The following is an 18,550-nucleotide window of genomic DNA, read 5'->3' as shown; positions in this document are numbered from 1 at the left end:
TTCCACATCTAGAGCTAGGCACATGGCTTGGAGACGATTCACAGGGTTGAAGGTGTGAACCCTCCGCCGAATCCCCGATCTCAATCCTCCAATAAAATAGCCAAGATATTGCTCCTCCAATAAACGAGATACTTAAGACGAGATGTACTCAAACACTGCCAGGTACTCATCTAAGCTACCCGTCTGCGACAAATCTTTCAACTCCTGAAAGGATTATCGCTAGTTCGACCACCATAACGATCGATCAACTCCCTCTTTAACTTGGTCCACGACAACCCCGCTTCTGCTTCTTGTAGAAGATTGAACCAATGAATGGTTGCACCTTCCATACTTAATTTGGCTAATCGGACCTTCACCTCCTCTGTTGAGCCTTGCACTTCAAAATATGTCTTTGCCGTCGTAATCCATCCCACACGGTCAGTACCATCAAATGATAACAATTCCTCCTTCTTTGCTGCCATCCTATACTCTGCTCCTGAATTCATATATGAAAATGGAGATTCTCGACGATCTCCCACTTGCTCGTTATGAAACTTAGTAAACTCTTCCAACATTAAATGGTGAAATTCCCCAATGTCTCTCGTACTGACACTTCCATTGCTAAAAATCTCTCCTCGAATGCTTCAACTTGGTCGAACATTTTGGTTGGCATGGACAACAATGCTAGCTCTTCTCGGGATCCAGCAGGTCGAACCAATGATAGAAACCAAGCAATAACTGAATATCAAAGTTTGTATTATTGAGAAGATTATGCAGTACAAGTTATTGAGCTGATAGCTCTATAGCAACAAGGAAACCCTAGAGCACTAGACTCCTCCAGAGGATGACTCTCCTCCTAACCAACTCACCACTTCCTCTCGGTACCCCCTCCACATTCTCCCTTCTCTCTCCTATAACAGAATTCTGCCATCCCTGGATTCTTGACACATCATTTCCCCTCCTAACTAACTTCTCACTATTTCTTTTCCCCGTTTTCTTTCTTCTTACATAAACATTTCATATTTTGGGCCTATATATTCCTTCTATAATTTTTCCATGCTGAGTAACAGGTCGATGTGCACTTCCCACCTCATGATCCTTATTAGGAGTCCTATCAGACATCATTAAAATAATTCAACTTCTTAGGTAATAGATAATTGTAATCATAGTAAAACTTTTAAATGAAATTATGATATCAATGGATGATAGTTGTTAGAATGAAATCAACTGTAACAGTTTTTTAGAGAATTAAGCATTACATAATCTAACAAATTAGGATCAATTATTCCTAATTATTAGGTGTATTTATTATAATTGATTATGAATTATACTATAAATACATTCTATGTGATCTACATTAGACACAGAACATATACAATTCTACATGGTATCAGAGTCTAGTTAGAGTCTATCTTAGCGAGATTTGTTGTTTGTTGGACATATAGATCCACTCGTTATCGAGTCACTATTGGACCACCCATTAATGTCTAGTTCCACACACACATATATATACTTCGGCATGAAGGAGTGTGTTGGAAGTCTCACATCAACTAGAGATAAGTCCAATTTAGAGTATATATATGGTGCAAACCTCACCTTACAAGTCAGTTTTTGTTAGGAATAAAAGAGGGAATTAATCTAATACCGAACGGTGCATGAGAGGAGAAGCCGACCATTAAGACAAGTGAGGCCGAACTGTGCATGAGACGAGAAATCGTACGGTAAGGCACGGGGGAAGTGAGGCCGAATAGAGAGACAGGGGGAAGCAAGGCCGAACGGTGTGAGAGGAGAAGCCGAACGATAAGGCAATGGGAAGCGAGGCTGAACGGTAGAGGCTGACTGTTTTAAGAATTAGGAAGAGGCGCGAGAATGAGATACTATAAGTAGTCTTCCTGAACTCTATTCATTAGGTTATTTTCTTTAGAGTATGGACTGGGCATATTAACCAGTGGAGGAAGATAGGCTTCCTTGGGGGAGAGTATACTTGTATTTTTGATACTTTGCTGAATCAATAATACATACATACTTTTCAATTCTGTTGTTCGAGTGTTGAAGTGAGAAGAGGGGATCAAATTAAGTTATTTGCATAAAGTAACCTAACAAATTGCTTCGACCTGCTGGATATGTTTCGGAGGGAAGAAGAGCAAGTGAGGAGGAACAATAGCGAAGAAGAATGGAGGGAAAATTAAACGCATTAGAAGGAGGAATGGAGGGACGAATGGCGGCGATGGAGTCGTCAATGGAGGAATTGAAGGCGGAGGTGCGAGCGATGACTCTCGAGTTCCAAGGAGCTCGTGGACGACGAACCAGGAAGCAACATCGGAGCTCCGAAGGAAGTCGTGATTCCGTTAATGCTGGATGTGAACGACGACCGCCGAAAAACTCGAAGGAGGAATTGGAAGAAGACAGAGGAGAAGTTCGACGCAGTTGGAGGAAGCGCGTTGAACTACCTACATATTTGAAGGTGCGGATCCCGTGGGCTAGATCGCACAGGCAGAGAAACTCTTCAACCTCTAGAGCGTGACGGAGAAGGAGAAGATGAAGCTCGTCTATAGATGCATGGAGGGAGGTTTGGCGAGTTATTGGTTCTCTCAAATTTAGAAGGAATAGAATTCTTTCTTATTTAATTAAGATGTTATTAACCTCTATATAAATACATAAGTCTGCAGCATATTTTAGGAAATATGGACTGCTAATTCTAAGGGATAGATCCCTGTGATTACGGGATCAATCAAACATAAATGAACCTAATAAAGGCAGCACATAACTGTTACAAAAAATACAACACATCAAATATAAAACTTCCTGAAATACACCATGCCAATCTCTATCACATCAATCACGGTTTCTGACACTCCCCTTCAAGCTGGTGAATAGGTGTTTTCCATTCCCAACTTGAATATGATTCCTTCAAAGTTAATGCAGTTCAGCCCCTTGGTGAGTATGTCTGCAAGTTGGTTCTGGGTGGATACATATGGTGTGCAAATCATGCTACTGTCTAGTTTTTCCTTTATAAAGTGTCTATCAACTTCAATATGTTTAGTTCTATCATGTTGCACCAGGTTGTGGGCTATGCTAATTGCAAATTTATTGTCACAATATAACCTCATAGGTTCATCCCACTTTATCCTCAAGTCTTCTAATATAATCTTCAGCCATAGAAGTTCACATATTCCGTGAGCCATTGCTCGAAATTCTGCTTCAGCACTTGATCTAGCCACTACACTCTGTTTTTTACTCTTCCAAGTCACTAAGTTTCCACCAAGGAAGGTGCAGTATCCCATGGTTGATCTCCTGTCTACCACTGACCCCGCATAGTCCGCATCCGTATATGCTTCAAGACTTACACTCTTGTTCCGTTTGAACAAAATCCCTCTTTCGGAGGTCCCTTTCAAGTACTCGACAATTCTAAGGGCAACTTGTAAATGTGCTTCCTTTGGTTGATGCATAAACTGGCTAACTAGACTCACAACAAACGCAATGTCTAGTCTAGTGTGAGATAAGTAAATAAGCCTGCCCACTTTGATACATATTTCCTTGTCCACAACAATATCCTCCTCCATACTTCCCAATTTTATATTTGGATCAACTGGGGTGCTTGCTGGTTTGCAGCCTGTCTTCCCTGTTTCTTTAAGCAAGTCGGTAATATACTTTTGTTGAGATATGAAGATTTCTTTCTTGGAATGAGCCACTTCGATTCCTAAAAAATATTTAAGCCTCCCTAGTGTCTTGATCTCAAATTCAGTGGCAAGGCATCGCTTAACACTTGTTGTTCCTTTTTGTCATCTCCACTTACTATAATGTCATCTACATATACTAATAGAATTGTTACTCCCCCTGAAACTGAATGTTTGATAAATAATGTGATCCCCTTGGCTTTGTTTGTAGCCCAGACCTGTCATAACTTTGGTAAATCTTCCAAACCATGCTCTTGGGGATTGTTTCAGTCCATATAGAGCCTTTCTTAATTTGCAAACAGTTCCAGCAGCAACCTATCCATTGTAACCAGGGGGAAACTCCATGTATATTTCTTCTTCAAGGTCTCCATGTAGAAAAGCATTCTTCACATCAAACTGCTGCAGATCCCAATCATTATTTGCTGCTAGTGACAATATTACTCTAACCGTGTTCATCTTAGCAACCGGGGCAAATGTCTCCAAGTAATCAACTCCATAGGTTTGAGTGAAGCCTTTGGCCACCAACCTTGCCTTGTAACGTTCGATGGTCCCATCCGCCCTATACTTTATTGCATATACCCACTTACACCCTACTGGTTTTTTTCCAGTAGGTAGGGTGACAAGTTCCCAGGTCCTATTTTTGTTTAACGCCTCCATTTCCACATCCATGGCATGTTTCCATTTCCTGTCAGACAATGCTTCAGATACAGAGGAAGGTGTGTGTGTGGAGTTGAGGTTATTGAGAAAAGTTTTATGAGTAGGTGAGAATATTTCAAAGGATAAGAAATTTGATAATGGGTAAAGTGGTTGTTGGGTGCATTTTCTAGTTCCCTTTCTAAGGGCAATGGGTAGGTCAAGAGTTTGGTCCACCTGCGCTTTTAGATTTTCAGTAACAAATTCATTAGAATCATTGGAATTTATAGGATTTGAAGGTGTTACCTCATGCACTGATGGTGGTTTGGATTCTTGGATATTGCCAGGTTCTAGAATGGCCTTTTCTCTCCTTGAATATACCAGATTTTTCCCAAATTTTCCGCCGCCATCAGGTGCAGGTCTCGCTGGTGCAGGTCTCGCTGGTTCAAGTGCAGGTTCAATTCTTCCCTTAATTTCATGAACAACAATGCCATTTGTCCCAATTTCAGGTCCAAACATCATGTTTGGGAACATGAGAGTCTCATCTTCCTCTCTTACATTCTCCCCCTGAAGATGAGGCTGTTTGAAGTAGCTCTCTTGTTCGTTGAAGGTGACATCTCTTGATACATAGAATTTTTTGGAAAGGGGTTGAAAACATTTGTACCCCTTGTGTGTGGTAGAGTACCCTAAGAAAACACATTTGACAGCCCTAGGATCCAATTTTCCCCTTTCATTACTATGAACATGTACAAAGGATACACACCCAAATATTCTAGGTTGGAGTTTATTTGTAGGGTCTAAGTGTGGGTAGAATGAGGATAAAACTTCCATGGGACTTTTTGAGTTTAAAACTTTAGTAGGTAACCTATTGATTAGGTAGGTGGCAGTAAGAAGGGCTTCCCCCCAAAATCTCTTAGGAACATGATTTTGAAAAAGTAGAGCTCTAGTTTGATCTAAAAGGTGACCATTTTTCCTTTCTGTAGTCCCATTCTGTTGGGGTGTTTTCACACATGAGGACTCATGGACTATCCCTTCCTTTTGGCAAAAAGAGTTTAGTACAAGATTAAAGTAGTCCTTGGCATTGTCGGACCTAATTCTTTTGATATTGACCCCAAATTGATTTTTAATCATTGAGACAAACTGGACAAACACAGAGCTAACTTCAGATTTTTGTTTCAATAAAAAAACCCAAGTCACCCGGGTACAATCATCAATGAATGTTAAAAACCATTTTGCACCTGAAATATTAGGAACATATGCAGGACCCCATACATCAGTGTGAACAAGAGAAAACAGGAAAGGACTCATCTTGTTGCTAATGGGAAAAGGTACACGTTTGTGTTTCGCAAACTCACACACCTCACAATGGAAACTCTCCACATTTAAATTTTTAAACAAGGAAGGGAAAAACAATTTTATAACTCGAAATGACGGATGTCCTAGCCGGCAATGATAAAGTTGAGCTTTCTCTTTGTTTGTCATGGTGGATTTAGAGATGAGACTCTTGTTAGACAGATTAGGATCCTCCATGTAATATAGGCCATTCCATTCTCTAGCATGTCCAATCGTCCTCCCCGAGTTCTTGTCCTGCAACATACAAGTGTTGCTATAAAAAACAACATTACATGAAATATCTTTGGTGAGTTTTTGTATAGAAATCAAGTTGGTAGATAGTTTAGGGAATGAAGGACATTTTTTAAAGTCATAGATGGATTTATTTGGACGTCTCCTTGCCCGGCTGCAGTTATGAGTGTTCCATCTGTTGTAATTTGAGATAATATCTTTAGAATCTTCCTAATTAGAGGAAATAGATACATAATCTTTTATTTTATTTTATTTTTCCTAGTTTTCCTATTTCCCTTTTTAGGAGAACTAGATTATTACAAATAGAGGGTATGAGAATGTATTTTTTATGATTTGAGAATAATAAAATAAGTCTTATTTTCAACTTGGTGTAAGAGCTCCTGATTTTGGGGCTCGATTCCGCTGCAACAAGTCGCACTGTCGCCGCTGTCCGACCACCGCCGCTGCCGCTGCCGCTGTCGCCGGTTGGGGTCGTTAATAAGGTAGAAACGTGCGCCCAACACCGGCGATCACAACGCCGGAAGTCGCTCCGTGAGAGGAGCCGCCACGCGCCGCCGCCGTCACCAACGCGTGTAGCCCACGCGGCCACCTCTTACGAGACCCACTCGCCGCTGCCGTCACAAACAGAGTCGCCGGAGCCCCCTGAGCCTATTCCTAGGGTCGGTGACAACTCATTTTGACTGTATTTGAGTAGATTTTAGTTTTAAGCTTTGCTCTTTTTTCTCGGTGTGACCCACTCGCCGTCACCGCCACAAAAGAATCGCTGGAGCCTCCTGAGTCTATTTTTAGGGTTGCTGATGACCCGTTTGGCCTATATTTGAGTAGATCTGAGTTTTATGTTTTTCTCCTTTTTTTCTCGGTGTGACTCATACGCCGTCATCGTTTTGGAGACTCCTGGTTGCGTTCTACGGGATGTCTGGAGTAAAAATTATTCCTTTGAAAGCAAAGGATGAATCAATGAGTAAGCCCTTTGAATCATGTACTGTTGATCATGTGTCTCAATACTGTTGATCATGTGTCTCAAGGTATTTGGATCCTTGATACGGATGCAACTGATCATATGACACCTTTCAGTGTGTCCTTCGACTCATATGGTAAAAGAAATAAAGAACAACTTAGTACAGTTGTGAATGGTCAGGGTATACCTATATGCGGCTCTGGGAATATAATTTTGGACTCATCTATTGTATTAAAGAATGTTTTACATGTTCCTCAATTAGCTAATAGTCTTATATCTCTGCAAAAACTCACAAAGGATTTAAATTGTTTAGTAACATCTTTTCCAACTTATTGTGTTTTTCAGGACCTTGCCGCGGGGAAGACAATTTTAACTGCTAAGGAGCAGAGTGGGTTGTATTTTTTAGTGTTTAATGACCAAAGCAACACAAAAATCATGAGTCAACAAGCTACATCTGAGACGTGGGCAAAATCTCAAATATGGTTACATCATCAAAGGCTTGGGCATCCTTCATTTAGTCTTATCAAGTCCTTGTTTCCCCACTTGTTTACCAAAGACTTATTTGGGTAGGGGGGTCATATGGTCAGTGGCTCCAGAGTCTAATATCCAGTAATGTGTAAATGGTGTATCTGAAACATTGAGCCCAAACAAAAGTGGAAACTTACAAGAATATGTCAAGGAGCACGTACCTGTGGGCTTCTCCAATTTACTAAGGATGGATCTTACTTGTTCTATCTCTTCATGATTCAACTGGACAAGTTCTTCACCTTGTCCATTAGCAATGTATGCTTGCTCTTGCCCTCCTTTTTTCTGTGGACCTCCTTTCGGTCCCATTCTCGGCTTGGGTTTTTCGGCCCCCATTCTCGGCTTGGGGTTTTCCCATCTTCTCCTCTCGATCCCCATTCTCTACTTGAGGTCTTTCCATCTTTCAGCCCCCATTCTCGGCTTGGGGTTTTTCCATGTAATTTCAAACACTTTTTCCTTGTGTGGCGCGGCTTGTTACAATGGGTACACCAAATCTCCTCATGTTTTTTCTCCATACTAGGAACCCAGTTTTTCCTCTGGTTGGCAACCATGATTGTTCCTCCTTCAACTATCATTGCAGAGCTTTCGGTGGTTGAAGTCTCCAGCATCAACCCTCTTTTGCTTTCTTCACTCCGGATAATGGCTACCACTTTATTAAGCCCTACGACTTTCTCTTTTCCTAGGATTTGAATTCGGACCTGGCCATACTTAGGATTTAGGCCTACCAAAAAATCATAGACCCTATCTTGTTTAATAGACTCTTTTAGAATTGCTGAGTCTTCTGAACACTTTGCTTTTATAACTCGATAGTGATCCAATTCCATCCATAGAGACTTGAGTTGATTGGCATATTCTGTAATGGATTTGTTTCCCTGTTTGGAAGCCACGGTTTTCACTTTTACTTCATAAATTTGGGCAACATCCTTGGGCTTAGAGTAAGTTTGTTCGACTGCCTCCCAAATTTCCTTTGCTGATTTTAGAAACATGCAGGTATCACTGATTTCTGGGACCATTGAATTCCACAGCCACGCCATGATCATGGAGTCTTCTTCATCTCATGATTTGAATTTGGGATCAGTCTCATCAGGTACATCACCCGTTAGGTGACTGATCTTCCCTTTCCCTTTCAAGATGGTCTTAATGATTTGAGACCATTTGAGGTAGTTCTTCCCATTGAACCGATAAGTGGAATGAACATTCTGCAGTTCTCCAACAGTCTAGGGTCTGTCCCCCGTCTCCAGATTCACGACTTCAGCCATACCCAGGTGCGATCAAGGTAGAGAGGGTTGCGCTGCAATGAAGGCTTGTACCAAGGCCTAAAGGTGGCGCAACAATGAAGGCTGCAATTTAGGTTAAAGGTTGTGCAACAATGAAGGCTGTGGTTTAGGTTTAACGCCACGGTCAGAGACTCCCAAGGATCGGGAGCTCTGATACCATCTCAAATTTAGAGGGAATAGAATTCTTTCTTATTTAATTAAGAGGTTATTAACCTCTATATAAATACATAAGTCTGCAGCATATTTTAGGAAATATGGACTGCTAATTCTAAGGGATAGATCCCTGTGATTACGGGATCAATCAAACATAAATGAACCTAATAAAGGCAGCACATACCTATTACAAAAAATACTGCACATCAAATATAAAACTTCCTAAAATACACCATGTCAATCTCTATCACGTCAATCACGGTTTCTTACAGTTCCGCTTCTGGGGGAAGAAAAACAGGCATCCAACTTGAAGGATGTTCACCGGCGCTCTGACGCGGAGGTTTGGCAAACTAAATCGGGGTATCGTTCTTGAGAAAATGGTAGCGGTACGACAGGAGGGGAGCATCGACGAGTACATCCAGGAGTTTGAAATCCTGGTGCCACAAGTATCGGGAAAACCAGATCACTCCTCACTCTCTGTCTCTGTCGATCTTGGAGCTAGCGTTATAAGTGGTGTTGAGGTTGCGGGGGCTACTAAGCGAAGATCAGATACTTCCTCGTTGATTGATGATAAGTTGGGCCTTGAGTTGATAGTGTGGAACAATGATCTTCCTCGCTATGACATAGTGATAGAACATAAAGTTCCTACAAATATGGATGAAGCACTTGAAGGTGAATATAATACCCTTATAGAGGATATGGTATTGGTTGTTGCTCATAAAAGTGAACAAGACATGAAAATGTCTCTTGAAGACGGTTTAGAATATGGCCTCAAGATTTAGTGTATTGCACGCACTGAAAGCAGTAAAGAAACTTAACAAAACAATTCTGCAGATAGACCATTTGATGCCAAAAGGGACAGTTCCATGAAAAAAAAGCTTGATGAGGAGATTTTGAGCCCTCAGGAGAGGAGGGTTATGGATTGACACTTTGCTCACTTGGAGTATGGTTGTGCTGTTTCACTTAATAATGTTTCTCTTCCCTACTGGAATCTAGAAAATGTGTATGGGGGTTTTGGAGGAGATCATTGTATGATTAGAGGGGGTTACAATTTCGTTGTTGAGTATCTGGGACAAGGGATTACAATTCCCTTGAACCACGTTGTAACAAATGTGTCATATGGTATCAAGGAGCCTGGTCAAAGTTATAAAGTAAAAGTTTCTACAGCAAATGGCAATGAGTTCTTTGGTGATGTTGTTCTTGTTACTGTTCTACTTGGTTGTTTGAAGGCTGAAACTATACAGTTCTACCCACCTTTGCCAGAGTGGAAATGTTCCTCTGTTCAGCGTCTTGGTTATGGAGTTCTAAATAAAGTGGCTTTGGAATGTCCTAGTGTACTTTGGGATGATGCTATGGACTACTTTGGAGCAACAGTTGAGGAGAGAAACAATAGAGGTCATTGCTTTATGTTCTGGAATGTCAGGAAAACAGTTGGGGCTCCTATCTTTATTGCATTAGTGGTTGGTAAGGCAGCCATAGAGGGTCAAATCTTGAGCTCTTATGATAAGGTTAAACATGCATTGAAGGCATTATCTGAATCTTCCCTTGCTAAGTCCATCTATGAAATGCTGGAAGTTAATAGAATCCAGGAAGAATGGAAGACATTGGAGGAGGATTTGCCACCACCCAAGCCTCCAGACCTGAATTGGAGGGCACCACCTGGGAAGAGGAGAATTACATCAAATAACAATTCCCTGACTTCAACCTTGACGACAAGGTTGATTTTGAGGGGTAGGGTAATGTTAGGAATAAACGAGGGAATTAATCTAATACCTAACAATAAGGCAGGGGGAAGTGAGGCCGAATGGTGCATGAGGGGAGAAGCCGAACATTAAGGCAAGTGAGGCCGAACGGTGCATGAGATGAGAAGCCGAACGTTAAGGCATGAGGGAAGTGAGGCCGAATAGAGAGGTAGTGGGAAGCGAGGCCAAACGGTAAGGCAGTGAGAAGCGAGGCCGAACGATAGAGGTTGACTGTTTTACCAATTAGGAAGAGGCGTGAGAATGAGATACTATAAATAGTCTTCCTATAACTCTATTCATTAAGTTATTTTCTTTTGAGTATAGACTGGGCATATTAGCCAGTGGAGGAAGATAGGCTTCCTTGGGGGATATTATACTTGTATTTTCGATACTTTACTGAATCAATAATACATACATACTTTTCATTTCTATTGTTCGAGTGTTGAAGTGAGAAGAGGTGATTGAATTAGGTTATTTGCATAAAGTAACCTAACAATTTTGTGGGATTGAGTTAGACTTAACGTCCACTTCTTAACACGAGTCTTGAAGAATATATTATCCATCACAATCAGTTGCTTGTATCTTCGTTGTATCTCATGCTCTTTCAGGTCATCCTAGTCCTACCAAAATGCATCTCATGCTTGTTAAGACAAGATCGTTTAGAGATAATAAGTTGTCTAACATCTTGGAGTTTTGAAGTTTAACAAACAAAATTTAACGAAATATCGTTTAGAGATGTATAGCGTCTGGACATTGTGCACATCAGAACATTCTTACTAAATGTTCATAAGAGAAACTATGATGTGTTAAGTTAAACAATTAAAACAACAATCAACAAAAACGCGTCTAGTGAAAGAAGTCATAAACGCTAGAAAAAGCTCAGACTTGCATTAAACGCTTATTATACGAAACATGCTCCGAAGCCTAATTATGAGCTATGGCTCTAGAGGTGTATGAATTGTTTTGGATGACAATTATACTAAATGATCTTAAAGTGGCATGTGAAGAACTTGTAATCCTTTATCTTAAAGTGGCCTTATCGCTACTTCCTATGTTTCATTAGGACTTCAATTAGCATATTTGTTTACAAAAGGTATTCCTACTGAGCAATTTCATGATCTCACATTCTAGTGCGAATGATAGATATTCATTCACCAATTTGAAGGAGAGTGGTGTTACTTGGATATTAAATACAGTACTGAAAGTTGTTGGTAGGATATTAAATTATTAAAAATAGTTAGAAGATTCTAGAGATATAATTATTACTTTAGGATTTGAGTTATCTATATATATATTGAATATACTATTTCGAATCAATTGAATACAGATCTTCTTTCTTTTATTTTAATTGTTTCCAGTAGTTTCAAACAAATAAATTCAAATTCTTAACAACTCTTTTATCCTAAACAACCAAAAATCAGAAGAAAAAAAATCTCCAACATAGTCTTACTGGATAAGAACTAAATTCATACCAAATGTTGGTACTTGGAAAGCATCCCCTATGACCAATTGCGTCGATGGTTGCACTAAGGTACATGGAGGAAATGAAATGGTGTCCCTGCATTTCAGCATGAAAATGGTACAATTTGGTTACATAATAACATATTAACTATGTAAGGAAATAAGGAATTATTTTATTGATAACAATCTCATAAATTACCTTGTCGCACTCTCACCAGTAGTGATCAAATTCTTTAAAAGAAGGAAATAAAAATATGTCGAAAACTATGGAGTGAATCTAAGGATTTTTTTCCCTAATCACTATGGAGATATTGAAGATATTTTTATCCTTAGAAGAAAATAGTTTCTTTCTTATTCAGTCTCATTAATTATATATATATATATATATATATATATATATATATATATATATTTTTTTTTTTTTGATTGGATAATTTAGGAAGTAAACAAATCCTTGAGATTTTGGGATTCATAAGCCAGTAATAAGACCATGATACAACCAATATACAAAATTAAAACTAGCTGGAGTAAAATTTGAAATTTTCTAAAATATCTCAAAATAAAATCTAAAACCTCTTGAAATATTTCCACACTCCTCTTTAAGTTGTTAAATAAGTGTTCTCTATTCTTGGCTTGGATATCATTCTCTCAAAGTTAATGTTGTTCAGCCCATTCTTGAGTATGTCTACAAGTTGTCCTTGAGTACACACATATAAGGTGCAAATCAAGCCAATATCAAGCTTTCCTTTGATAAAATGTTTGTCCACTTCCATTTGTTTAGTTCTATCATGTTGTAAAGGGTTGTGAGCAATGCTGATTACAAACTTATTGTTACAATATAACCTCATAGGCTCACCCCAATTTATCTTTAAGTCTTCTAGTATAATCTTTAGCCATAATAGTTTACATAATCTTTCAGCCATTGCTCAAAATTTCACTTTGACATTAGATCTAGCAATAACATTTTGTTTTTGACTCTACTAAGTTACTAGGTTTCCACCGAGGAAGGTGCAATATCCAGTAATTGACCTATTATTCATAAATGAACTTGGATAATCAAGAACAATATATGCCTCAAGACTAGCGACCTATTATTCATAACTAAACTTGCATAATCAAGAACAGTATATGCCTCAAGACTAGCATTGTTCTTACTGTTGAACAAAATTCCACTTTCTCGTGTCCCTTTTAAATACTAGACAGTTTTAAAAGCAACTTATAAAAGTACTTCCTTTGGTTGATGCATAAATTGGTTGAATAGACTCAACAAAAGCAATATCAGGTGTACTGTGATAGAAAATAAGTTTCCCCACAAGTCTTTGGAACAATTCACTATCCACACCAACATCATCCTCCATACTTCTCAACTTTGTATTTGGATCAACATGTGTACTTGCTAGTTTGTAGGCTGTTTTACCAATTTCCTATAGTAAGTTTGATAAGATATATGAATGTTTATGTTAGGAGGAAGGTTGTAAAAGATAGGTTGTTACAAGTGGTTTGGGCTGCTATAGTCTCCTTAGTGGGACGACTGTATATAGGTATAGTTGCACTAGTGCAAAATAAGTCTTCCACGTCTCGCGTTCAACATAAGAATAGAAAAAAAGCCAACATTAAATTTGACCAGTCACATTGTTGTAAATCAATGTTCAAAGTATACATTGAAAATATCATTTTTCTAACGTCAAATGGGCATATGATGTCCAAAATCTCAAATTCTGAATCCAATTGACATTGGAAATTCACTTTCTCGATGTTATATAGTTGCATGAATCATTACAACCTAAATAGAAATGACCCTTCGGCTGTTAAAATATAAATTAGACGTCGAAAATCTAAAATTCTGATGTCAATTAGGTCTTTTGGTGAGGATGTTTTTTGTTAGTTTGAAAGGCTAGAAAAGATTAGTTGCATCTTGTGTGAAGGAAAACATTTTCCCTTGGTTGTTTTCTTGTACTCGGGTTATGGTGAAAGAATAAATACCTTTTCAGTGTTGGGTGTACGTAACACTGGTGTTTTTGGGTGTGCAACTGTATGTTTTAGGTTCCTTTTAATCAAGAAACCTAACATTTGGTATGACTTGCCAAATCAAGAAAAGGAAGTAGCATGGAAGGTAGAGTGAATACACTTGAAAGATAGGCCAACGAACAAGGAAAGACAATGCAAGAAATGAGGGAAAGTATCCAAGAAATGAAAGAAATGATGCGGAACTCTAAAAATCATGAGAGGGGATCTAAAGGTAGTCAGAATTATGTTCACGGAGGAAGAAAAGGACAAAGAGAAGAACCAGTTTAAGAATTAGAGGGGGAAGAGGAGGAAATTCAAAAGTGTTGGATGAAAAAGGTGGAATTACCCACTTTTGAAGGGACAGATACGATGGGGTAGATATAAAGAGTAGAAAAGTTTTTCAAAATCCAAAACATTTCATCAAAAGAAAAACTCCGCCTAGCATTTATTAGTACGATAGGAGGGGTTGGCCATTGGTTTAGATTATGGAAAAAGAAGTGTTGAGATTGTTGATAGGGGGAGCACTAGTTTAGTTGAACCCACAATCTCAATAATATATGTGTTTTTGATGATGACAACACATAATTAATAACACATGAGTATTTTGTGTTACATGTTCTGTGATTACATGTTATATGCTTTTGCTTACTGTGATAAATCTGTATAAGCATATTTGTGTTGTTCATTGAATATCACTGTGTGTTAGGATACTTTATGCGAGTAACCTAAATTCTATACTCTCTTCTCACTCAAACACTCGAACAATAGAAATGAAAGTATGTATGTATGTATTATTGATTCTGTAAGGTATAGAAAACTACAAGTGTAATCTCCCCAAGGAAGCCTATCTTCCTCCACTGGCAAATATGCTCAGTCTTTACCCAAAAGATAATCCCCCCTGAACAGAAATAAAAGAAGACTATTTATAGTGTCGCCTTCCCGTGCCCTAACCTTTCTGATAACCCAATCTGCTTCCACTAAATACCGTTCGGTGTATACTTCCCCCTTGCCTGACCATTCGACTTCTCCTTTCACACCGTTCGGCCTTGCTTCCCTTGTCTTTGTTCGACCTCACTTCCCCCTTGCCTTACCATTCGGTCTCGCTTCCCCCTGTCTCTGTTCGGCCTCACTTCCCCCACCCACCCCCCCTGCCTTTCCGTTCGATATTAGGTTAATTCCTTCCTCTTTTGTTCCTAACATTACTCTACCCCTAAAAATCAACCTTGTCCTCAAGGTTGAAGTCAGGGACCTGTTATTTGACATAATGCTCCTCTTCCTAGGTGGCGCCCTTCAAATTCAGGTTTGGAGGTTTTGGTGGTGGCAAATCCTCCTCCATTGTCTTCTATTCTTCTTGGATTCTATTAACTTCCAGCATTCTGCTCACCTCTTTTCCAAAATCATAAGCCCAGAAAAAATAATCTTTAATGTCTTTTGTTTGCCATGTACCAACCCAATAATAAATTAAACCCAAAATAGAGGTTGAAGTGAATGATTTATCTCTTTCCATGTAGTACGGAAACATCTCTGCTTTTAAATCATCTAGAACTTGTACCTGTTTCCCTCCCTTCTTAGGAGCATCTAATGCCTCGTAGTATATATTGATCAACTTAAGTATATTTTCTTTCAGATTTTCCTTCCCCTTCTCATTCTCTTCACAGTAATTTTTTAATGTCAAAAGATGATCCATGAGCGCCATCCAGCTGTCAACTGCCAAACCCATTGCATTACTTGGTTGGAAACGAATTTTGAGGAATAGTCTAAAAAGTTCATCCTGAAGGTCCATGGTTGAAAATGTACTAGGCTTTTTAACACTGGAGTCCAATTGGACAGATTGGCAAGGGCCAGAATTTTCCATCCAAGAGTCACTCTTTCTGAAATACTGTAAAATCTGAGGATGTTTGGGAACCCAGTATAAATCTCCATCAAAATCACCTCCAGCAATTTCATCTGCCACTGAGCGAGTCCCAACACACGAGAAAAAAATTCCATACTGGCTATGTCCAACAAAAGATTCTAACTTATCCCCATATGTGGTACGCATTATGTGAATGTCGCCAACATGTAAACCTGGAATTCTGTAGACCAACACATCCCCGGTAATTTGGTCATTCTCATGTATTATACAATCTTGATCCTTCTCTAGGCATCCAGTGGGATCCATAGTCCCCATTAAATAGAAACAATCAGGCATATATAGCTTCCCTCCTCTAAGCTTCTTGCCTTCCTCCCTTGCATGTATAGACAGATGATACTGCAAAAATGGCTCATCCAGAGGAATTCCACATAAAATCATTTTTGCCACAATGTATTCATCCATGGTGCCATTATTAATGGATGCTCTGAGTGCAACACGCTCATTGGAGAAAACTTGATTTGCATCTTCCAAATTACTCTCTAGTAGAGCCTTGAAGAATTCATTTGGCACTCATCCATAGCTCAAAAGTTTAATCATATTTTTAGATAAATAAGTTCTATTTGGCTTGATGCTTGTGTTCACTACCTCCAAAAAATTTATGCTTTGCATATTCAGATTAAGGTCTTTCTCAACTTTAATCATTGAATGCCTAACTTGTATTGTTCTAGGAAGAAGCTTTCTGTTAACCAAAAAAGTGCCCTGAATTGTGCGATCTATGTGAAAGAGACAACAATGAATCAGCAAAGGCGGTTGATATGTGCTCAGCTTCAGTGTTGTTTCTCCCATTCCCTTACCCACATCCTCCAAATCCAAGAGATTGTTAATTTCCTCATCTTCTTCGTCTTCCTGCCCTCCGCTAGCGTTGAGAGATCCTTCCTGTCGCACCTTTGCCATCTTCTCGCAAACGGTGCCCCGATTTAGTTTGCCAAACCTACGTGTCAGAGCGTTGGTGAACATCTTCCAAGTTGGATGCCTAGTTTTCTCCCGCCAGAAGCGGAACCAATAACGCGCCAAACCTCCCTCCATGCATCTATAAAGGAGCTTCATCTTCTCCTTCTCCGTCATGCTCTAGAGGTCGAAGATTTTCTCCACCTTTGTGATCCAGCTCATGGGATCCGTACCCTCAAAAGTAGGTAGTTCAACGTGCTTCCTCCAAAAGAAGACTATTTATAGTGTCGCCTTCCCGTGCCCCAACCTTTCTGATAACCCAGTCTGCTTCCACTAAATACTGACAAATTTCCCATCCCCGTAATTGATGAATTATTGAACGAAGTAGGATCGGCTATACTATTTTCCAAACTGGACTTAAAATCTGGTTACCACCAAATTCGAATGAGGGACGAAGACATTCCAAACACAGCTTTTAGGACACATGAGGGGCACGATGAATTCTTGGTCCCTTTCAAGCTCTTATGAACAAGGTCTTAAAACCATATCTAAGGAAGTTTGTGTTGGTATTCTTTGATGACATTCTAATCTATAGTCCGGATGAGGGAAGCCATCAAAAACACCTCAAATTGGTGCTTCAATTGTTGCGGGAAAATAATTTATTTGCAAATTCCAAGAAATGTAATTTTGAGCAGCAACAGTTGAGATATTTGGGACACTTGATTTCGGGAAAAGGAGTTTCGGCAGACCAAGACAAGGTTAATGAAATGATAAATTGGTCGGTTCCGAAGGATTTAAAAGGGTTGAGAGGATTCTTGGGGCCCACGGGATATTATAGGCGATTTGTTAAAAATTATGGCAAGATTGCTTGGCCACTCACACAGTTGCTCAAGAAGGAAATTTCAAGTGAGGAAATGATGCTCAACAGGCTTTCGAACAGCTCAAGGCTGCAATGACCACTTTACCTGTCTTAGTTATTTCGAATTTTAATAAATCTTTTGTAATAGAGACAAATGCTTTTGGCAAGGGAGTAGGAGCTGTGCTAATGCAGGAACGCAGACCCATAGCTTACATGAGTCAATCATTGTCAGATAAAGCTCAACGTAAGTCTATCTATGAGAGAGAATTAATGGCTATAGTGTTGGCATTACTTGATGGGTAGCCATTTTGTGGTGCTTAGGGATCAGAAAAGTTTGAGATTTTCGGGTGACCAAAGGATTATGGGGGAGGGCAGCAGAAATGGATTTCAAAATTAATGGGTTTTGACTTTGAGATAAGGTACAAACCTGGTTGTGAAAATAGGGCAGCAGATGCCCTCTATAGGAAGCTACAATATTTAGCACTTTCCACTCTACAATTCAATGAATGGGACGGGTTGGAAGATGAAATTCAAGCTAATGCTAGATTAAGGGGGATCATCCAGGATTTATTGAAACAACATGATTCAGATCCGGGGTTTCAATTAATAAAAGGAAGATTGTATTATAAAGGACGGATGGTAATACTAAAGAATTCCTCCAAAATTCCTCTAATACTTAAGAAATTTCATGATTCAGCATTGGGTAGGATTATGGATTTTTCAGAACATATAAGAGAATTTCTGGATTATTATTTTGGGAAGGGATGAGAAAGAAATACAACAGTATGTATTGAGCTGTGTAGTTTGCCAACAAAATAAGTATAAAGCCTTGAACCCAGGTGGGCTGTTACAACCTTTGCCAATACCTACTCACACTTGGTTCGACATTTCG

General features: G+C 39.3%; 1 protein-coding gene across 2 annotated transcripts in view; it reads right to left on the bottom strand.

Annotated features, from left to right (window-relative positions):
• Positions 1 to 18,550, bottom strand: part of LOC108339272 (uncharacterized) — a 74,400-nt gene that overhangs the window by 6,064 nt on the left and 49,786 nt on the right. For both annotated transcript variants that reach the window (XM_052877782.1, XM_052877783.1), the window contains one exon: positions 12,001 to 12,086. In XM_052877782.1, coding sequence (XP_052733742.1) covers positions 12,001 to 12,086 — 86 coding nt within the window. The remainder of the gene's footprint in view (positions 1 to 12,000; positions 12,087 to 18,550) is intronic.

The sequence above is a fragment of the Vigna angularis genome, chromosome 5, assembly GCF_016808095.1.
Source record: "Vigna angularis cultivar LongXiaoDou No.4 chromosome 5, ASM1680809v1, whole genome shotgun sequence".
Classification (NCBI taxonomy): Eukaryota; Viridiplantae; Streptophyta; class Magnoliopsida; order Fabales; family Fabaceae; genus Vigna; species Vigna angularis.
The sequence above is the reverse complement of the archived record's forward strand: the minus strand, read 5'-3'. Positions and strand labels throughout refer to the sequence as shown.